Raw genomic sequence first — 23,755 nt, 5'->3', positions numbered from 1 at the left:
AATTTATAGCGCCCAAGTTAACACCACGTTCGACCTTAATTTTTCATCGTGTCGGGATCTTGCCAGCAGTTACTCATTCATGAAGGACTGGCGGGATTTGCCAGACGCACTTACGGAATTAAGCGATTGCAGGTGGAAGAGACTTTATTTATGGAACGGGCACGACATTTTTTCACCGGATGATACCTTGTTCTTCCATTTTTTCTTGTTCCATTTCCTCGATCATGAAAGAGGGCAGAGCGCATTTGTCTTCGCGGTTGACGAGCTCGGACGCCATTTCTTCGCGGGCCTTTAGCTGCAGACTTATTTCTTCGAAAAGCAACAGCTCTTGGCGCTGGAGTTTCTGGAGGCCGTAGTTGTGGGTTATGCCGTTTTTGCCCACTTTTACGGTGCAGACGAGGTGGCTGGAAAGCAGTCAGTTATTAGGAAAAATGTTGTCGTTTAAGTCGTATTAAAAAAACAAAATTTTAATTTAGATCTATTAATAGATATATTTAAAGCTGATTAAAATTGAATATTTATACAGAACTTGTCTCGCTTCTGAAATATGAACAAACAAGTCTAGGTTTTCAGAAATATTATAAAGTTTTGTTGTACATAGCAAGTAAGATATTTTAATAAAATTTGGTGACGACCTCATTAATATTTTAGTGGGGACAAATAACCTAGTGATTCAATTTGTTAATCATATATATACAGGGTGTCTCAGAAATAAGTACATTAATTTTAATCAGTTATAGAGCTCATTGAACTCAACAACTTTTTTTAGTAGAGTTTTGTCAAGAACTTTTTAATTATCAAGTTAAAAATTGTTAAAGTTTTATCCCAATTAAGGTTACCCGCCCATGGATCCTCAGTCACCCATGGACACTAATAATTATTATAATTAATAATTTATGGTCAAAAACAACTACTAGGATACGTATTTTCCTAATCTTGTCAATGTGACAAACATTTAGAGAGAAATTGAAAATCGTAATCCCTAATGGCGTACGGAATTTCATCGGCCCAAAAGTGGGTGTTGAACACCTTCCCTCGTGTAACCGACCTCATCAGTTGATGGTATAAGAGATACAAAATTTGCTTGTTCGTTTATTTTTCTATGAACCCACTCACAAAAGTTTTGTCTACGTGGTAAGTTTGTTAGTTTCAATAACTGAACTTTCTGGTCCTGAAAGGGGTACATTCGTTCTCTGAGTATCCTCCAAATACTACTCTCCGATACATCACACTAGACAGTGATACGTGCTAGTGCCCGGTCGAGCTTCGACACTCTTCAAAACAGCCTTTTCAATGTTAGCAATTCTATTACTACGTAACTTACCCTCATCCTGAGGTGCCGGTTTAAAAGATCCGTACTCTCGAAAATGCTGCAACGTTCTTAAAACTGTGCACATTTGGCAGACGCTTTGGGAGGTTTTCTGAAAAAATTCGTTGGGCGCGAGTGCCGTTTCCCGGAGCTTCACCGTACGTTAAAACGATATCGGTGCATTCCAGATTTTAAAACAAAGCCGTTTCAACACATTTCGTCTATAAATTAGAAATCTGTGCCAAGCAAACTTTAAAGAGACGACGTTTAATAAAAACATTGACATAAAAATGATTGTCAGTGTCAAAACGGTTGCTACGGCACCTTCTTCATTGTTGTAGTGTTGCTGTTATTTAAGTTATTATTTAAGGTAAACATAGACGGCTCGTGAATATATGGGTGGGAAAATTCGAAATTGGACTTGAGTTTTCGAAAAAATGCTAGATAAAAAAGTTGTTCCGTTTCACGAGTTCTGTTACTGGTTAAAATTAATGTACTTATTTCTGAGACACCCTGTATATATTTATGGAACTACTAACTCAAATGTGACTTGTACACTCCAGATTAAATAATTTGAAAATTTATCCTTAACCTGATGCAAAAAATTTTTATACCTCATGTTAACTTATGTTTGAGTCAAGATTCAGAGTCGAAATTTTTACTGGATTAGATTTTATTAAAGGTTATGCTTTAAATTAAAGGCTATTTAAAAAAATAAATAAATCAATTGGGTATTTTTATCACCAGCCATATAAAGTATTTCTAAAGATATTTGGAAACAGCGTTAATCATTTTATGAGTGTCATTAGTCCCTGGTTAATTTTCAACTGCCGGCTGTTGAGCTTAATCCCCATAAAAGTACCCGAGTAACCTGCTTTATCGGGGTTGGTTTCCAGAACCGTCTTTATATATTTTTTAGAAAGATTAAGTATAGTAGTCCAAGAGCTATAAGGTTGTATGGCCATCATAAAGTTATCACATTGTGTCGAAGTTAAGTTGAGTCGTAAATAACGGGTCCACTGAAACTCGACCGGCTGTTGTCATTTCGTTTAGGGGCGGCTTTCACTAAACATCTAAATCTAACCAAGAAATGTTTTGAAGACGATTTATTACCAACCGGTAAGCTTCGTGCGAATCACACAAAGGGGTCAACTACTTTTATGATGGTCATGTAACCTTATAGCTCTTGGACTACTTTACCTATTGATAATATAATTGTAATACGTTTACGAAATAAGCCCTACAAATTTCACTGATTCTGGCCCGCATGCCATGAAGTGCAGAATTCTGACCAACAACGGCGCGGGGCTTAGAAAGATTTATGGTAGGGGCATTTATATCCCGCTGAGAGTGCAATAAAATTATTTAACTCTGTTTCCAAATATCTTTAGAAACACTTTGAAGACATTTACTTGACGTTTCTAAAATTTGATTACTCGTTTGATTATACTGGTTTTTACTGGCCGAAATTCGTCCACATGCAGCAGTACACAATTAAAGAAAAAGTAGAAATTGTCACTGGGTAGTTTAAAAGGCTTAGCCATGAGAGAAGTTGCGGAAAATTTTGCTGCACCATTTCCACAGCGTCCCATACCCGGAAAAAGCGCGATTCAAAAATTTTGTGCCAGATTTCGTCTCAATCCTGGACATTAAAAACGCAATTTCAAAAAAAAAAACAATAAAGGTGTTTCATGATTAAATTAAACATGGGAATCTCTATAGCCACTTTTAAAAAGATGCACTCTATATATTTTTTAATATATTCATCCTTTTCTTTCCGCAAAATATTTAAGACGATTCAATATATCGCAAGTGTATCGAGACGTTCAGAATCGTCAAAACAAGTCGAAATATAACTCGGAAATAATAAATTTTGATAAAAATTTTATTTTGCCACGACCACTATCAAAAGTTGACAATTTCACACAATCAAGATGCCACGAAATTTGGCTTTAACCTACGCGTATGATAGAATATAGTGAGTGATTCTTCTATGGAATGCACTCCACCAGAGGTTGTGGAAGCGGCTAAGCAACAAAATTTGAAATTATACTCTGACAAATGCAAAAAAAAAAAAATATAATTGGTTTGGCAAAATAATAATAGTATTTAGTAAAAAAATGCGCTGTGCCGTGGTCGTGGGAAAAATAGCGTACATAACTCGTGCGAAAGTAGCAAATATCGCACTCGTGGGATATTTGCTATTTTTGACACTTGTGATGTAAATGACTATTTTGGCTAAAATTTGCGGGTTTCCTAGGTATTTTCTGGTCCGTAGGGTGCAAGAAACGGTAGAAATTACAACAGAAAGATTGAGAAGTTACATTTCTGAAGCTTTTGAACCGTCTCCTTTTTGTATCAAGATGTTCAGAATTGTCAAAACAAGTCGGAATATAGCTCAGGAGTGATAAACTTTGATAAAAATTTTATTTTGGCTAAAATTTGAAGGTTTTCTAAGTATTTTCCTGCCCGTTGGGTGCAGAAATCACAAGAGACAACTTCTGATGATACACAAATCTACTCTTTCTTTTAAATAAAGATGCAAATAAAGTCAAGGGGTGTATGATCCAGAAATTCTGTGGGACACCAAATAATCTGCCTATAATTTCCATTCCATCACTAAGGATAGTGCAGATTTAGTTAGTTGGTTTCTCAGATTTCCACACTGTACAAAGTGTAACTTCTTTTATTGGAAATACTGAAAAAGAAGGCTGCACATTGCAGTGAAAGACTTGAAAAATCAAATCAAGTAATGTGTTAACTTTTAAATCAAGAGATGGAAGTTTCTTCACTATTTGTTTCATTAAGTTTTGTTATTAAGTAATACTGCTGAATCTCATATTTTAGTTACTTTTTTGAAGTTAATAAAATTAAAAAATCTCTAATGATTTTTACATCCAGGGCGTAAGCTAAGGGGTAAAGGTAATAGGGTCATTTCGTTTCCGTCAGCCTGTCGTCTATTTGTCTGTCGATTTTTACTTGACAGATAATCTTCGAAACTACTAACTATGTGCGTGTTGATTTTATATTTTGCTTCACGTATTTATCAGGCTCCTTCCGATGATCTTTTATTTATAGTCCTTTTAAATGCTTTGCTTTCAATTGTACTTGGAATCATTCTATTTTCTTCTTAATCATTGTCATGATCTAGTTTGTTGTATCTTACTTGTACCTCAAGTCCTTCTGCACCTGCTTCTCTCAAGTATCGTGACAGCTGTGTTCTTGATTCCTTTATCTCTTTTGTAAGTTCATCATTAATCCACATATGTTTCCTTTAGTTGTTTATAATCTATTTTTTTTTCGTCTTGTTGTCAGTTTTATTAATATTGGTCTTCTTCTAGTAGATGTGTTTTTTTCGGTTCTTTTGACTTCAGCTATATCAAACTCTGTGTCTATTGTTCTTGCTTTGTCCTTCTTTTCTTGGATTTTTTCGTTTTCGTTCTCAAGAATGCTTCTCTCCTGAATTCTTTTTTCATGGTTCTCGACTTTTTTTGTAGGAATATCGTATAGATAGATTCTAAAACGCTAACAAAATTTGTCCTCATCATCCCCACCGAGAATGTGATGACGTCAGCTCAAAATGTTATAACGAATGAGATTTTAATTTTATAAAATAACATGCTTCTAGACTTGGGATTTATGAATCCGTCTGGAGTTCTTATCCTAGACATCCAGATTTTTGGAAAAAAACTTGAAACTGCAAAATCGAATGCTGCATTAAGAAAAACGTTTTCAGTTTAGGGTCAAAATAAACTTTGGAATAAGTTTATTTTCAAAATTCAAAATAGTCTACATTTTGCAGCAAAAAGTCTTTTTAGTACAGGCGTATTTTCGTAATTCGAGCAAATTTAATGGAAAATAAACATTTTAGATTTGTTGCATTTGTAAGGTTTACTGATTTAATCACAGAATAAAGAATTAAGTTAAATTTAGTATGTTAAATTTCAGCCAAAAATTTACATGTGGTGGTGGAAAATAAGGGTGTAATAATAAATTACAAGTATAGAAACAAAATATTTTTCCCATTTTAAGCAGGATTTATTTAGCAAAAATTTTGAAATGTCATCAACTTCTTGACGCAGATGAGCATAAAAATTTGAGTAGCAACTACTTGCTAATTCTAAAATGCGCCATTGTAGTCTATTTACTAGTGTCGAAGATTACTTGATAATAAAATCTTCAACGGACACATGAGAGAGACGAAACGAAGGACCTACTTTTACAAATGCTAGGAGTAATGAAATGTCGAAAAAATGTGAAATTAACGCTAATGCTTGGAAAGTAAAAATGTAATTTTACTAATATACTGAGTGTTGATTTTAAAATAACTACTCCCAATGTCTCAGAAATGGAATAACTTATCAATCCTCAGTACATAGGAAGTTATATAATTAGAAAAGGAACATTTTGTGACTTAATGGCCAACGAAGAATTTGTACCAAAAAGAGTAGAATTCATACGATAATAATAATTCCTTTATTTTTAATAAAAAAAATTGGCCCAATGTTATTTAGACAAAACACCCCTCGATCCTGTAATACAGTTGAACAAATGCCGGTTTTTCAAAAAATATAAAATTGTATTTTTTGTGATAACGCCTATAAACTGAAAAAATATAAATAATAACTGGTTCAGAAAATAAAAAAAGGCCCGCTCTCTTCGCGTTACAAGTCGGTGAGGTTCTTGCTGTGTCATTTACATAATAATTCTAGTGCCGTTGATACTAGCATAAAAGCTAATATACAATTTGGAATATTTGCGAAAATTTGGATCTGTAGAGAAAAAATCCAAGGCGGATTCATAAACCACAAGTAGAACAGTTCCTTATTATAAAAAAATTCTGAAAAAATGTTGAGGCTATGTACGTCATCGGTGAGGATGATCAGATAAATTTTGATACATATAATATTTAACAACATTCCTAGTTTCGGAGATTATCTGACTAATAAAAATTGACACAGACAGACGAAAACGCGAGAGCCACTTTGCTGTACTCTAGGGGTCACGAGAAGTCGAGAAAACCTGAAAGTAGCTATTCATTGGATGCACCTATTACAATACTTTCTCGGGAAGTAAAAATGAAAAAAACACGAATAAGGATTTATTCTTCTACTGTGTTTCATTTTATACCAAAATGAGATTTTTACATAAAATTTCTACTTCGTATTAATGTACTTTTGTAAAGCAAAAATAAATAAAACAATAATTATTGAGCCGGTACAATGAAAATGATTTGTTTATTTTTCATCTTATCTAAAATTGCTGACTATTGTTGTTTTGAATTCATTTTTTAGCTTTTTGTTCACAGCTTCGCTCGAGTAGACGATTCGTTGTGTTGCAGAACATTATTACCAAGTAAAAAATGTGTTGAAAAGCATTGATACAAAATTTCAAGTAAAAATGGCCATACAAATATTTTTCTTCATACAAACTTTGTCACCCCTTTCATCTTCTTAGGGGTGGAATCTCGAAAAAATTTGAAATACGTGTTTCATTATTTGTGGTGAGGAATATTAATACCAAGTTCCACGTAAAAATTTACAATAGAAATATTTTTCCCTTCCAAACTTAGCTACCACTTTTCACCCCCTTCAGGGCTGAATCTCGGAAAATGCTTAATTACGTGTTCTTTTATGCATTAATATTAAATTCCACGTAAAAGATTTACAATATAAATATTTTTCCCATACAAATTTAGCCACCACTTTCCCCCCTTAGGGGTTAAGTTTAGGAAAATGCTTAAATACGTGTTTCATTATTTGTGTTGAAGAGCATTAATCCCAAGTTTTAAGTAAACATCACCATAAAAATATTTGTCCTATACAAACTTAGCCTAGCCGCCTCCCTTTTTATGCCCTTAGGGCTTGAACCTCGAAAAATACTGAAATACGTGTTTCATTACTTGTGTTGAAGGCAATTAAAACCAAGTTTCACGTAAAAATTTAAATTTACAATAGAAATATTTTTCCCATACAAATTTAGCCTCCACTTTTCCCCCTTAGGGGTTGAAGTTGAGAAAATGCTTAAATAAGGGGTTTCATTATTTGTGTTGAAGAGCATTCATCCCAAGTTTTAACTAAAAATTTAAATTTACAATAGAAATATTGTTCCCATACAAACTTAGCTACCCAAACGTTGCCACCACTCTTCACACCTTAGGGATTTAATCTCGAAAAATGCTTAAGTACGTGTTTCAGTATTTGCGTTGAAGAACATTAATACCAGGTTTTAGTAATCATTACAATAATTTTCAAAAAACTGAACCTCTGGGCTATAGATACGTCATCAGTCAAGAGTTCTAAATGAACCTGAATAGAATACAGAAAAAAATGGAGACAGCTGCTAACTTATGCACCACTAACCTGCATGTACTAATGGTTTTCGTTCTAACAAAAGCCAGTATATTTGCGTTAAAATCACCATTTATCCCTCTCGCAATTTCCGTTAACATTCTATTAATTCCTACCGCATGGCTCATAACAGGATGCGGCGTTTCTTTTCTAAACAGCTCAAGCAATCTGTCGGAATCTGGTTGCGAAATTTCCACTGGAAGCGTTTGAGTGAAAAGTGGAATCGCACAATCTAAATCAGGTCCCCCTATTATCGGCACATGCACCATCTGCGGATCCAAAGTTTGATAATGCCCAGCCAGTGCATTCGCTTTAATTTGTGGTAACGCAGCAGACCCAAGTAACCTCCCAGGATGGTACCAGTCCGTCTGTCTATAAACTTCGGCAACTATGGGTAACGTCACGGAAATTGGATCTACAGCAACTAGAATAAGCGCTTTTGGGGCATATCTAGAACAAGCTTCTGCTAACTTTGACACTCGAACTCCTTCGGCCATAACGAGTTTGGCTAAAGACATTTTACTCGTAGCGGTGTTAAGTCCTGTCATAACAACAATATCAGCGCCCTGAAGTTAATCGGAATAATTTAGTGCAAATTGTCTTACGATTTCTTACTTTAACCGAGTTGTTCACGCTGTCCATGTCGTAGTACCATCGTACCTTGCACCTAGTGTCGAAATGGTTCAGATCGAAACCCATGGATTCCACCCTGTTGGTGCCTTGAATATGTAACCCCGATATCGTTGGGTTTTGTTTGACCAGAAAGGACAAAGGTTGCCCTAAAGGCGAGTCTGCCCCTAGGATGCATACTTGAATATGTTTGTGAGGAGGTTTTGAACAAAACTGGCGGGAAATTTTTGTGACGTGTCGGAAATTTGTCATTGTCGGAACGTTTGACGGGTGGTCCTCGATTGGATGAATCATGCTTATTAATAAATTATTAGCTTTTTCTTCGACGTGTGAAATGTGGTGGAGTCGCAATACTAAATGCAAGTTTTATAAAGCACGCAATGTGACTCAGCTTCGAGGTAATAATGTTAATTTGATGAAAAAGCTGATTCCACATGAACTGTGGCGTGAATAACCGCGTTGAGGTAGGTGGTGAAATGTTGTCACGCTTGTGTGTTAGTAAATAATTGTTTAATTTTTTTCAGTATTATTATAAAAAATACAATTATTATAGTATGCAAGCCAACAAATGATTTTATTATGTAAATTTCTTATGGAATTAAATGTTGTGTGGTCAAGGTGGTAACAAGTATAGAATTAATTATGGGATTTAAAAAAGGTACTTGAGGTCAAAAAAACCCTTAAATTTGATGAAAGATATAAAGTTCCTTGGGGTTAAAATTTAGTGGACTAACGTAAAAAGGCTTCACACCCTATCGGTGGTTCTAATAGGGGACTATATATAATTTTGATAACGATAACAGTGAACAAACCACCCACATAGTCCATTTTAAGTAAAATAAATAGAATTAAATTAAATTAAATTAAGTTATGTAACAAGCATATATTAAAAATTAAGATCAGAGTACTTACTTACCAACATATTTTACGGACTACTGATATCAAAGTAGACAGGACCTAAAATATTTATTCCCGTTTGTGATGTTATTTAGGATTCCACATATCAGCTGATCGTTACCCTGAATACAAAATGTTTCGCTTCGCTGGATTAATGGATATCTGTGATTAGTTTGTAGAATTCGGTATAATTATAACTTGATTGACAACTTTGATTTGCGAAGCTGTTTAGGAATACGTTATTACTGCTATATTAATGGATTGGGGGTTACAGATTTACTTGAATGAAACTAAGTTGATTGGCTAGTACGAACTTATATCTTTCCTCTGAAATATGTAAAGTTGACTGAAAGTTATCGTTTTGTACGAGCATCTCTTGGGTGTTTCGTTCAGCCGGTTTAATGAAATAAAGAACATCCATGAAATGAATGATTATATAAAAGGGAATCCAAACAGAATCTGTTATTTTTACTGAGTGAAAGAAAAAATTTAATTTCAAGCTAATACAGTTAAAAAGTTTTTTATGGACTTTGGGGAAATATCAAAGGTATAGGTACGTCAATTATGTAAGCATGAGATATTTTTTCAAAATGGGCAGTTGATGTAACTTGAATAATAATATCAAATTTAATTTTCAACGAAGGACTGATGGTTTCCAGAACTGCATATAGGTATAATTTCCATTTCAAGTAATCAGGAAATTTCCAAGTAATTCATTAAATAGGTGAGTAATTTTCTCAAAGTATGCAGTGAAATTAAAAAATATTAACTGGAATAAATATTTTCAGAAATTAAAAAAAAATCCCTAAATTGACGATAACTTTGTTTCTAAAATTGCGCAGCAGTATAAATTAGAGCACTCTAAATTGTCTCCAGATATGAAACTAAGACGTTGACAGTGTTTTTCAGAAAATTGTACCATTAGTTCAAGTCAACGTTAAATCAGATCGGTCTTTTCCCCGTTATTGTGTCTAGTGGAAACAATGGTGACAAATATTAATATTATATTGTTCCATCGTGGTGTTTTAGTGTGATGAACTCACCATTATTTGACTGATAGCGGCATAAAAGTTTGTCCAATGTGATAATAGAAGCAGAAATAATGACAAATGTGACATCATCATAGTCATAGCATTATCGACGTACAAATCTCATCCAGTTCCGGCACTTATGTGTATTACCCGACACGGTTATTATCACTCGGTGATAGACGTGATGATGTTACATTTGTCATCTCTATTCATTATTTATGTTTTTTTTCATAATGCCATTTCTTGTCTCGTATTAAACTAACACTGCTTTTTATTTTATAATATTAAAATATTTTAAATAAAATTATTTGAGTACATTACACTGTGTCTTTCCTTAAAAATGTAGATTATTTTGTAGTGAATTCACAGTTTCACAACATAACCTGAATATGGGTTGTCTATGGTTGAACTTAGAAAGTTAGATTATGTTATGTCAGCAAGAATTAAACCATCATTGGATTTAAAATAATTTATTTATGATAAGTAACATATTAATTATATTTATACAACAACTGGTGGAAGTGTTAGGCCCCAGCTTGGATACCTACATAAATTGATTTGGTGTTTCATATTCCCAAATACTCGAGGACGAACTTCCGGTGAAACATTTTCACACTCTTGCATAATCCTCACTTTTAGGTCGTTAAAAATAGTGTTTTTTAAATTTGGGAACAAGAAATAATCTAAAGGTGTCAAATCAGGTGATCGAGGTGGTCATAAAATTCTTTTAGAAAGTTTAGTCTTGTTTGAGCTGTATGAGTTGTTGCATCGTCATCTTGAAAATAATTATTCTTCAGGATCCAGCTGGTCATTAAATTCCTGCAGCATGTTCTGACATCTCGCAGCTATAAGTGGCTTCTCGAAAAAATGGGTCCAAATAATCGTCTTCGAGAAATGACACACCAAATTTCAATTTTTTGTTACGTAATGACGTTTCTTCAAAATAATGACGATTATGTCCACTCCACATTCTCAAATTTTGCGAGCTTGCATACCCTGATAGATGAAACCGGCCTTCAACATTAGAAAATGTTATATCGAGATCATTGTTCATTGTTTAAATAAACCAATTGCAATAAATCATTGTATTTTCACAATCAGGTGGTTTAAGTTCTTGAACCACGTGCATTTTGTAGGGAAACATCAGCTCATTTTTTATAATTTTCTGACAAGTTGAATACAAGTCCATTTGGTGCGAAAGCCTTCTTAAAGATGTATGACGGTTATCATTCATAACCTGTCGGACATTTTCCACAGCCTCGGGAGTTCGTTTTTGTGATATACGATTTCTTGATTTTTTCTTAATGCTACCTACCACTCTCACGAAATAATTGTTTTATCACCTAACAGGGTCAGGGTTTATACACCCATTCATCATTCACTTGCTGGTCGTTACGGAAATAAGACTCAAACATGATTTTCTTATGGTCTTTGGAGAACATTTTGTGATGAATATTCTGTTTCTGTGGCAGAATACACCTGGATAGTTTTGATTCGTCTCAAATAAAAATGTTATCCTAAAAAAGACTGATTCTTGTCGAAAATTGGAAATACAACGTACAATTTACGTTGGCAAAACTCAAGATTATAGGCAACATAAGTTTCATCTTCTAAAAGTCGACCTGGGTAATTTGGTGACACAATGCCACTAAAAATTAAACAAATTAAAAAAAACACGATAAATTAGATGTATTATTAAAATAGAATAAGTAGTGTAATATGACGAGTGGTTACTTTCATGTTTTCTCGACGTTTTATGACCCCAAGAGTATGAAAAATAGGCCCCCCGTCATTTGTTGTCTGTGTCGTCGATATTTATTATACTCGTAAACATTTAGAGAACGCAATGAAAACCGTCTTGGGTCAGAAAAACTGTACCACCGCCACCTTTTCTTCGTTACTGGCAAAAGTTGAAACCGTCGAGCACGCGTCGTGTACCGCCACTGCGCTCCCCTCCCGGATCGCGCGATTTAAAGGTTTCGAGGTCGCCTCCCCCAGGTCCAGGAGAAGCTCGTCTTGAAGGAAGTCGCCGTTCAGGACCCCGAAAGATCGTGCCGGAGTCATTGCCGTGAGATTTATTATTTTAGCCGTAGCCGGTGGCAGGGAATAAACCCGATTTATTGTTTAAAATATTTTTAGCCGTTTTATTTTATTCTATATCAGCGGCACTAGTCGGCCCAAGGCTTGGCACCGAGGTACGCCGCCATCACACGTTATCGCCGAGATTCCGGCCGGTCCCACCGGAATTTCGTGGCAATAATGTCAGTTTTGTTGCCTCTTTCTTTTGTAGATTGGGTCGGTTTTTTGCAATTTTTGGTTTCTCTGTACATTTTACATCAGATTTGTCTAAAAGAGAAGAAAAATGTTGTATTTTTGTTAGTGGAAAATAAAGTTAATGGTTGTGGTCTTCCCCGTCTTCTTGACTAATTTTTTATTTTGTTCCCAAATTTAGAATCCAAACTTTGACAACTGTATTTTTATTGTTAGACAAGATGACAGGAACTGATCTCAAACTTTTTCTTTGTAAAAAATCTGAGCTTACTACCGTGTTTTAGAATAAGTGACACTATCCAAAACCATGTATAATCTGCTCTAGCGAAAATTAGTAAAATATTTTTAATTTTTTATTAATATTTTGTCATTAAAAAAAGATTGTACAGGGTAAAATTAAATTATGTTAGTACAAAATATCCATCAAATAAATCAATTAAACACTTCCCGAGAGTAAGTAATCGAGTCCATCGGACAAATTGCCACTTTTTTTAGAGATTCTTGTAGAGCTTGTTTCTTTGAAGGCATCAATGTATCATATTTTAATCACCCACACTTCTCTACTACTTTTCAAACGAACGTATTATGTTACGAAAACACTCTGTTAACTTGTTTATATTGGTCTAGCGCGGTTGCACTTCTCCATCCATGACAGGAAATGGATTACAATTGCTCCAAAAATATGAATGGATTGATAAGCGTGTTTCTAGTGAGTTTTGCCATTTCAAAATGTTCTGATCAAGATTTCAGAAAGAACACGTATGTCAATTCCCACAGGTGCAGTGTAATACTAATAATAAAATATGGATTCCTATAAGTTAAAGTAAAGGTATGTGTGTGGTGTTAAAGTAAAGATAAAGGAGCAAAATTTTGAGATGACGTCATCAATTTTCTTGAGGAGATAGACGGATAAATTCTGAATAACGATTTATCATCCTTACGATAACCTTAAAATACTTTGAAATGTTTGCAAGATTTAAATAACATTTATTATGTAACATTTTTATGAAATGTCGAGAGAACATTAAACTAACCGTAACATTAATAAATTGCTGAACTTTCCCTCGAGAAGTGAAAATGAATTTTCAAGTGTAAAGTTACTTAGAATGCTATAAAAAGTTCCATTGATGTGAACAAGCTAAAAGTAATATCCACCAACAACTTTTGAAATATATTTTATCGCTGAAAGAGAACTTTGGAATGTGATTCTGGTTTAATAGCGATAATAATAAACGATAACAGTGTTTTTAAAGTTTACATTTCTCAAGTTTAGAAGATTTCGAAAAAGAAGCGGCAAGAAGGAAGATACTACAATTAGTAATTTTCTTAATTTCGGAAGGACTGTGTTAATTAATCTAAAAGATAAAAGTTCGTATTCTTTGTTAGAGGTCAGATGTCCTTCAGAGAAATTATTTACGTAAATGTATGAGTGGTAAGGAAAAATTTCAGTGACGAGTTGTACAGGGTGATTTCGAAATGTGTGCATTGAAAAAAATGGGAAATAACCGAACAGCTTACAATAAGATTTATTGCGCTGTCCAAAATTCATATTCCTAAGTGTTACCAATGTCTATAAAAAATTATTTGAAATTAAATATAAATTGTTGTACACGCCACTGGTAGTGTTTCTTGATAACTACTATTCAATTCAAGAACAACCAGGATTAAGAACCAAAAAAGCAACGTGCAAAACACCATGGTCATGTATCAGTTGGTTGCCGTTGTATATTCGGTTAACGTTTTTGAAAATGGTGAATTTTTGCAATTTAGAACGTGTCGACATGGTAATGCGAATTGTAGATGGAGCGCTTTCCAAATTGCACTATCTTGTGTCCCCGAACATTTACATCAGTGGTACAGCATCTCCGAGATCATCGTACCTTCAAACCTCAAACTCACGATCGTGGCCGTGATAGGAGCAAAAGAATACTGCAAGCTGAAGAACAAATTTTGGAGCCCTACATCAGCACTTCCGACTTACAGGTGAAGTTGTAGTTTCACGGTTTGTAGAACAAGACTTACATCCATACCACGTTCCAAAAATTACAAGCTTTGGAGCCCGCTGATTTTCCAAGTCGTGCAATTTACTGCGAATGGTTATTACATTTTTTTACTATATTCCATTCCAGGGTGGTGTATGGGGGTTTTGCCCCATTCGACTTTTAATTTGTTTTTTCTATATTTCCACATTACTATAGTACGTGCTGCCGGGCTTTACAATTACTGCATATGTTTCGAAATTATTCTGTATAGTAATTTGTATCGATTACATAGTAACAAAACCCTCAATAGGATCTATTGGAATATCAATAAATACAAAATAAATCCACCAATAGTACTTTTCCGCATAGGATTTAACAAAAAAAACTTGTGAATCTCAAAATTTAAATTGCAACAGACGTTTTCCCTCTTAAATTTGTCTGTAGCTCCGGGTAGTAAATTTCCACACACAATGAATTTGGTGGATGCCTGCTTCCAGCTCGAACGAACTAATAAGCTGCAAAAACCCTTCCTCAAAAGCATTTTTAATGTAGACGTAAAGGCGAATATAACCTCCCCAAACCTAATTTAGCTGCTTTATCCACGTTTTCATTTTTCATGTAAATCCTCTTTTACGACAGTCAAGGTCACAGCGTCATTTTATTATTAAATTCGTATAGCATTGTTGCTGCCACAATCGATATGTGGCGCTTTTACGATACTTGACACTGAATGTGGAAGAGTTGAATTATTCGTATCAACGGGCGAAATGTTAATTCTAATTAAATTTGCATACGAATTGCACGCGATGAAGTTTTTATAATGTGATCTGAACCCTTATTTCAAGGATGTAAATTGGGGAGTAGTTTTATCGCGCTTAATTGCTTTTGAAAATGTATAATATTTTCACTTGACCCCATTTAAGAGGAATTTTGCGGCAAAAAAAGGACGAAGGATGTTGGAGTTTGTTAGAATAAACGTTAAGTGGCTGCTAGCGTTTACCTTGAACTCCTTACATATGGTTAAAAATATTGTTTAATATTTTCGTTCGGTTAGTTTTTTTTTTTTCTTTTATTGGTTTAAGTTGACAGAGTTATTGGCAGTTATACGGCTCCATTATAACTATGTAAGGATTCACTTTACGGCGGTCTATTTCGTGGCTTTTGTGAAGGAATATTGCGGCTGTAGATGTATAGGTATATTGTCGAATCACAAACCCAATACTCTTCACTGGAGACAATCATGGTTCATATCCTATCAATTTCCTAAATGGACAGCCTTCATTATCACACCTAGATTTGTTCTGTTGTACATTAATGAGGTTTTGTGTTGCCTCCTGTAATATTAATTGGAGTCTTTCTAGCGAAATGCTAGAGGTCTGTCGTATAATGTTACTTCGCAAAGGGTAAAGTTGTTTCGTAATTTCCACTAGCAAATTAATATTTACTATTTTAGGTTTATTTAGTTCATACCAATGAATAGTTACAATGGCTATTACCGTTTTAATATAAATGAAGAAGAATTAAATAATATGTGTAGTTTGTGTGCTACCTTTATTTTAAACGAAACAGTAAATCGCCACAATTGCTACTGGTCGCAACAAAATAAAGGAATTGCAGGCAATCGTTTGATAGGATTTTATCTTTTTTTGTAGAAATTTTAACAGTTGAAAGCTATTTACATTTCTTTCGTTTTGACTCTGTTACCGCCCTTGCAGCTAGATTTCCAAATCACGAAAATGGTGATATCCCCAACTAAAGAATTTAGTTCCAACAAGATGGGACACTTCCGCATTTTGATGTAGTGACAGAGTCTTTTGACAACGTTTTAGAGGGAAAATAGCTAGGGCGACGTGGACCGATTGAATGTCCGGCTCGTTCACCAAATTTAACGCCCTTTGATTTTTTGTGGGGATATTTAGAATCTAAGGTCTCCATTAACAGACCACACAATGTGGACAATATCACCTCAAAAACCGAAGAAGTGCAATACGATCAAGGTCGTTCTGTGATTTCTCTAGCGGTGGTATATCGCTGAGCGAGGCTGCTTTGGATCCCGGGGAGGCGACGACACTGAAAGGAGGGGTTTATGCAACGGTGCTTACCAGCCATTAGTTGTGTTATGCCTATTATGTTTTTTTTTTCTCATTACATTATAACTTTGGATAGATGTAGATACTACAAAAATAGGGCTAAGCGGTTGAAATTTATGCGCTGCGTATGGGCCACGGCAAACCAGTGGCTCGCAACCGATGTTACGCATCGCGAAGAAAATTATGAGAAAACTAACGTTAACTGAATGTCAGTTGATGATTTTAAAATCCATATCCACGACATAATAATAATAATGTTTTTAATAATTTTCAAGTTTCGGTCTCGCTGAAAATAAAACTATTTCTGTAAATTATTAAAAATGATGCACAATTGGAAAGCGAGAAGCGAGTAAGGCAAGGATGCACCGGCCGCACTTCAGACGGGTAGATAGGATGAATAAATTTCGACCACTTAGCAATTTGACGTTTCCGGGCTAGGCTATCGTGGTAACGCATAGCAAAATGCATCTGTGCGTGATGTTCGACGTCCCGCATGCTGTTGAATGCACCAAGGTCATCAAACAAGTTTATGAGTGCAAAAATTTTATTTACAGCACATTGTCAACGGGAATACATTACATCGGAAGAATGTCACGTTGACATTTGAATGAGTTTATCGCCCCAAAATAGATGACTAAAATTATCCATAAGCCTGAATTGAACAAAATATTCTTAATGTTATTATTATAGTTCTTACCTTATCATTATTTTATTGTTATAAAGACGAGCGTATCCGTCAATAAAATACATTTACGCATTCATTAATTTTTTTGAGTCACCCTGTATACGCAAATCCAGAAAATATGAATGGAATGATAAATCGCAATTATTGTCTCATCATACTTTGCACATTTTAGATAGGATTTATTCGACAAACTTTTGAGGTGGCCTCATCAATTTTTTGGAGAGGACAAGTAAATATATTTTGATTAAAAATTTATCACGCTTATCATAAGTGTAAACCATCTGCAAGATTTCAAAGCATTCGGTTTTGCAGATTCCAAATTAAATTGCAAAATGTTGTTTCATAATTTAGAATTTTTTTTTCAAAAATCTGGACGTTTCGGGTAAAAACTCAATTTGGAGTCATAAACTACATGTGTAAGACTATGTTATTTGATACAATTTAAAACCCATTCACTACGTACAATTTTGAAGTGACGTCATCACATTAGTGGTGGGAATGATTAGACAAATTTTGGTTAGCGTTTTACCATCTACTCCTACATAATACACCTAATAATTATAAATATAAAATTGGACAACAATCGGACCAGTATTTTCGGAGATTATCTGTCTAATAAAAATCCGGGACGGCAGACAAACAGACAGATGGAAGCGGGGGACCTATTTCTTCGTCCTCTAGGGGTCATGATAAGTCGAAAAAATGCAAAAGTAGAGAGTCGGCCGATGGACTCGTACTTCCTTTGCTTACGCTCGAAAAATAAAAATTAGTCGAAGGTTAATGCGACATAACTTCTCTCGCCTTTGAAGTACAGTCCAATAAACCCGGCTTCTGTAAAAAATTATAAAATTTGATTTTGTGATTTTTGTGTGTGATAGGTTAGATTCTACAAATTAAAAAAAATTGTCAAAGATTAATTCGAGAGAACTTCGCTCACCCATGAAATATAGTCCGGTAACTCCCACTTTTTTGAAAAATACTTAATAAGTTTTGATTTTCCGATTTGCGTTTTGCGATAACTTCTGTAAAGTAAAATCCAGATGAGGGGTACAAATTCCAAGGGGTCGAGGTCCGCACAAGTGCGGACAATATAAACTACTTATGGTTAAAGCAGATAACCAATGGGAAAAAATCTACCTTCAGTAACAACATGCTCAACTTCGAGTGTTTATGAATTCAGCTTCAGTAGCCTCATGCATTTGTGTTAAAAAAATTAAATTTGATTTTGTCTCCTCAACACAAAGGAAAGGTATTAATTAAGTACACGTTTTTTTTTCCAAAAAAAGCTATACTTGTCCAAAAGGTATAAGGTTATATGACCATCATAAAAGTAGTTGATCGTAAATAAATACCCCCTTTGTGTGTTTCCGACTAAGCATACCGGTTGGCAATAAATCGTCTTCTAAACATTTCTTGCTCACATTTAACAGGGCCGGCTTTCAAAGCGAGTGGTTATTTCGGAAGGCTCAGCGGCTGCAGGTAGTAAAGAAATAGTGGAGTGGTGGATTTTCATATTTAGTGAAAGCCGCCCCGGAACGAAACCACAACAGCCGGTCGAGCTGCAGTGGACACGTTATTTACGACCCTAAAACCTTTTCTATTGTAAACAACTTAACTTCGACACAATGGGATGATTTTATGATGGCCATATAACCTTATAGCTTTTGGTCCACTATAAATATCTAACGTAAACACTCAAAAAATTGACATGTATTCCGCAAAAGTGTAAAATGACGTGATCATTTTTTGGGAGCATAAACGAAAAAAAAATTGATTAATGATTTACCATGCCTACGATATCCTTAAAACGTTTTCAAGATTTTGATTTTTTTTTTTTTCAAAAAACTGGATGTCTATGGTAAAAATTCAGCATGGTTTCATAGACCATAAGTGTAGGAGTATATTATTTTAAAAATTTAAACAATATTTACTAATATAAATTTTGGAGATGACTTTATCTTATTGGTGGTGGGGATGATTAGCCAAATTTTGGTTAGCGGTTTAATATCTACACGATATTCCTAATATAATCCTAATATTCCTAATATAGATACAAAATTTCACAACAGTCGGTTTATAGTTTAGAAGATTATCTGTCTATTAAGTAAATGAACACTGACGCGGACAGACGACAGGCAGACAGACGGAAACGGGAGAAATATGTTTTCGCGCTTTAGAGACTCGATTCTTCCTATAGCTCGAGAAATAAAAATCTTTTTATTTGCATGTTACGACACTGCTTGACATGTTAGCGTTTTTTTAATGAACACTTTATTTGATTGGAAGTGTTGATTTTTGTACTAAAAGTGGTAGTTTTTCATAAATATTTTTTATTATTAATTTTTATTAGACACGTAATCTTCGAAACTACTTGTTGTCAAATTTTATATGTATATTAGGGATATCATGTAGATAGTTAAGCGCTAACTAAAATTTGGCTAATCTTCAATGAGAAGACGTCATCTCCAAAATTTATGATAGTATTTTTTTTCCTCCATTTGTGGTGTGTTAATCCGTTAGAATTTTTACTCTAGATATCCAAATTTTTGGAAAAAAAAAATCAAAATTTTCTAACAATATTTGGAATTTAACGTTGAAAATGCAAAATGGAATGTTCTGAAATCTTGTAAACATTTTAAGGTTACTGTAATCATGATAAATCGTTAAGAAACATGTATTCGTTTATCCCTTTCCAAAACATTGATGACGTCATCCCAAAATTTTGCTGAATAAATCCTCTCTGAAATTTGCAAAATATTGTGATTCTAGATTTGTGGTTTATCAACGCACTCGTAGTTTTAAAATTATTTATCCAGGGTGACTCAAAAAATTAAAGAAAGAGTCAATATATTTTATTGATTAAATCAGGAACTGCACAACCGAATTCTTTAAAATCTGTCAGATGTTTTAAACTTATCGTAAAATTCTTGACGTCATCTCAAAATTTTGCCGAATAAATTCTACGTAGAATGTGCAAAATATGATGAGTCTATACTTGCGATTTATCATTGCATTAAACGTTTTTGAATTTATTATACATTATAAAAATTAATGAATGAGTCAATTTATTTTATTAGTTAAATTAGGAACGGCTGACTCCATTTTCCGGAAAATTTTCTAAACAAAATTTGAAGATGCTCCAAACTGTTTTATTGACTTATTTACTGAAATTGAGTTTTTAAGCTCTAAACATCTATTTTGTATTAAATTTACAATTTGGTCCAAAATATGACTTGCGTTCGGTTGTCAAAATATATCTGTTGGTTGAATTTTTTGAAAACATTAATCATCTTGAAGAGACTGATGATGATGAAGTGGTTTTTTACTAGTGGAGTATTAATCTGATTCCATTCTCAACACGGAGGATGCGATAGAGGTAACGACAGCATTTCCTATGCAAATTTAAGGGGTATTGGTCACTTGTGCGCCACGGTTAGTTTACCACATGAGCTGGGTCCAATCCCCAAAAAGGTCATAGGACACTTGCTCGCAAATAGGAGATTGTAAGGGTTGTCATTCCCTGCAGGTACCTAGTTAATTAGAAAAACCAGCAGAGCTACTTTTGCAAAAAGTGTTTCTTATGGGTTTGTAAAAAAAATAAAAATAAAATAATTTCTCAAAAAACTGTTTTATTTCTTACAAGATAAATCTATTGGTACAAAATTCAAGAGCAATAAAAATATTTGTCAATATACCAATAACTAGTTTACATTATATAAGTTAATTCACGATGAAATCTAATCGAAGTAAAATTGAGATAAAATCTTTGTATTAGGTAGTATGAAAATTACCCGTCAGTTGGCAGCTCTGACTAGGACAGGCAGCAACTGTTTTTGCTATTAACCCTTCAAATTATATGCAAATCTTTCTGACCGCTGCGCCCAACTGTCCCTTATCTCCGAGATAGTTTGTGCGCTACTGTTCGGGAAACCCTGGAAATTGAAATTGTTATGTATATTTTCCTGAATTTTTCTGTACGTATGTAGATGCTTCCATGAAGAGAGATATGTAACAGGACACATGTTCTCGTTTTGAGATTAAATTGTTTACAATGGGCTTGTAGAACTATTTTTGAGTTTATTTTTTCACTAAAGTACAAATTTAACTGTTTAATCGTTTAATCATTTCTATTTCAGACTTTAAAAATCCTGAATAAATTCGTCAATTTCCTTCCTATATTTGCTTGCTTTTGCAGCTATCTTATACATAAAAGACAGTTTCTAAAGTCTGATTAAACTAATATTGATTCTGGTACTCGAAGAAATTAAATAAAATGTAATTATTCATCCTGAGCAGGAAGTTGGTGACGTTATCTCAAACACTGATTAACTAATTTTCTATTAAAAATACACTTCATGTTTTAGAAAAGAAAAATCTACATAATGTGTGAATTGACTTATCCAAGTTTTGTAAAAGTCTCGAAACACCAAGGTTAGCATTATAATCAGTAACGTGGATCCGAATAATTGTTTTAAAAATTTTTAGTAAAATATCACGCTGATGTGAACGGGTAGTAAATAAGTTTATACGGTGATCAAATTAGTCGAGGAAATATTCTGCACTTTTTTTTAGTCAGCCCACTGGTTTCCAATGATGTATTGATAAACTTACTGTAGACAATCATTCTATCACTTTTCTAAATGGACAATGTTCATTACCACACCTAGATTTGTTATGCTATCCTTCGTTAATAATGTCCTGCCTTAATGAGGCTTTTTGTTGCTTTCTGTAGTATTAATTGGGGTCTTTTTAGTGGAATTCTAGAGGTTTGTCGTATAATGTTACCCTGTAAAGGTTAAAGTTGTTTCGTGCATCTTCATTTATTAACAAATTTCTAGTACATTAAGGGTGTTTGTTCTGCTTCTGGTAAATTAATTACAGCGTTTAATTTTATTTTTAGATGAAAACATCCACTATAATCTCAACTTTTGTTATAGTTTATATAAAAAAATAAACCTATAACGCTTTATTGAGTACAAAATAATGATTTATAAAAATAAATTTTGGGTAGCTCACGTTCATAGGATCTTTGTTTATGCATCCGTTTTACTATACCCACTACCGTCTTCAGACTTGATTTTGTAAACCACAACTGAAACCAACTGTTTAATTATGCGTCCGGGCGTCCATAATGTTTAATTAAATTGATGTATGCTAATTATTAATGCGCTAGTTTAGGAAAATTAAATCTACCAGGAAGTTAGGTTAGTTGGTTTGATGTACACTAATATTTACGTATTCCCTGAGGTTAATAAACGCCGCAGTAATTTGGGGCTTTTAAGGGTTCGGCCATTATTATGAATATTTAATTCTTAAGTGCTCTGCCGACATTTCCATTCGAATAAATATTTTCCACCATTTATCCTCCTTGCAGCTACGTTCACTAGCAAAATATTCGATCTTGTGGCCATATCTTCTCCAACCTCCTGTAACAAAACTAAAAATTATGAAAACGAATAAAACCAAACCGTTATTTCAGAAAGAGAACAAAACCCGCCGTTAATTTTAATTATTTAAAATCCTCTTTCTTCAACGCATTGCCCCCTGTTGGCCATTACACGCACATTTCGCACCGAACCGCTATTTGTAACGATTTGCCCAAATCATGGCAATTTTTACCTATTACTCAGAAAGACCAAAGTGAATAAATGGGTTTAAATCGAGAAAACAATCAAGAGACCGTGTTTATAACCAGGGGAGCTTATGACGTCAGAAGTTGATGAGGTCAGGCACAAGATACTTTAATATTTATCAGATAAATAAGGTTGTCAAATTATGCAAGAACCAACGTGGAAATGATGGGAGTAACAGAATAAATGGGAAACGGAAACGTAGGTAGGAAAAACTTGGTTATTTATTTTAAATTAATTTATTACAACCCACCACTGACCCGGAAATGATCGGCATTCAGGCAAGACTGCTATTATTCTCTAAATCTCACCATATCCCCAAGAGCCTAGGTTTTTTAAAGGTTATGCATGACTTTTACAGTTTAATCAAAGACATGACAAATATTTCAATGGCCAAATCTAATCTGAAAACTTTTTTATCACACTCTATATATCGGCATTATCAAACTGTGGTATTAAAAGTGCAGAATAAATCTGAACTGCCACAAGGGATGGTATGAGCAATTATACGTTTACCACCACGTTAACAAAAAGTGGACGTTAATAAAATGGGCAAGTACGACTCAAAGGTACAGTGAGAATTCAAAATTTTGTATGCATTTTTTTTAAGCTTTGTAGAAGGATGGTGGGCGAACAATGACAACATGACTGGCAGTTCATATCAGTATTTTCATTAGTCTTATATGGACTGTGATTGACGATATTGACTTATCTTTGATCTCCTGAATCACAAAACGCTGGTGATAGTACTAATGATGTTTTAAGAAGATTTACACATTTTAATGAAATGTTGCCAGAACTGTGGTGTATTTTCAGCCCACTGTATATATCTACGGGTGCTTCCGTAGAGTGTTGAATACTGTGTTTACGTTACTCAATA

The 23,755-nt window shown here is 34.1% G+C and overlaps 2 protein-coding genes across 4 annotated transcripts in view; one reads left to right on the top strand and one right to left on the bottom strand.

The window, feature by feature from the left end:
- LOC135123614 (uncharacterized) overlaps positions 1-23,755 on the top strand; it is a 132,688-nt gene that overhangs the window by 18,469 nt on the left and 90,464 nt on the right. The gene's annotated exons all lie outside the window — the stretch shown is intronic.
- On the bottom strand, positions 141-8,541 carry LOC135123110 (malate dehydrogenase, mitochondrial-like). The gene is made up of 3 exons (XM_064047624.1): positions 8,275-8,541; positions 7,672-8,225; positions 141-404 (listed from the first exon to the last, which is right to left on the bottom strand). The coding sequence occupies exons 1-3, from the start codon at positions 8,539-8,541 to the stop codon at positions 173-175; spliced, it is 1,053 nt and encodes a 350-aa protein (XP_063903694.1). The 3' UTR covers positions 141-172.

The sequence above is a fragment of the Zophobas morio genome, unplaced genomic scaffold, assembly GCF_036711695.1.
Source record: "Zophobas morio isolate AGI-343-1 ecotype UQ-CSIRO unplaced genomic scaffold, CSIRO_AGI_Zmor_V1 ptg000006l, whole genome shotgun sequence".
Lineage (NCBI taxonomy): Eukaryota > Metazoa > Arthropoda > Insecta > Coleoptera > Tenebrionidae > Zophobas > Zophobas morio.
Note: the sequence above shows the minus strand (reverse complement) of the source record. Positions and strands in the feature narration are given on the sequence as shown.

Bases quoted from the DNA above. Each gene is read 5' to 3' on its own strand.
- LOC135123110 (XM_064047624.1), bottom strand. From the start codon at position 8,541: ATGACAAATTTCCGACACGTCACAAAAATTTCCCGCCAGTTTTGTTCA. The intron at 8,226-8,274 runs GTAAGAAATCGT...GATTAACTTCAG, and splicing joins GCGTGAACAACTCGGTTAAA to GGCGCTGATATTGTTGTTAT. The intron at 405-7,671 runs GTTAGTGGTGCA...ACTGCTTTCCAG, and splicing joins AAAACCATTAGTACATGCAG to CCACCTCGTCTGCACCGTAA.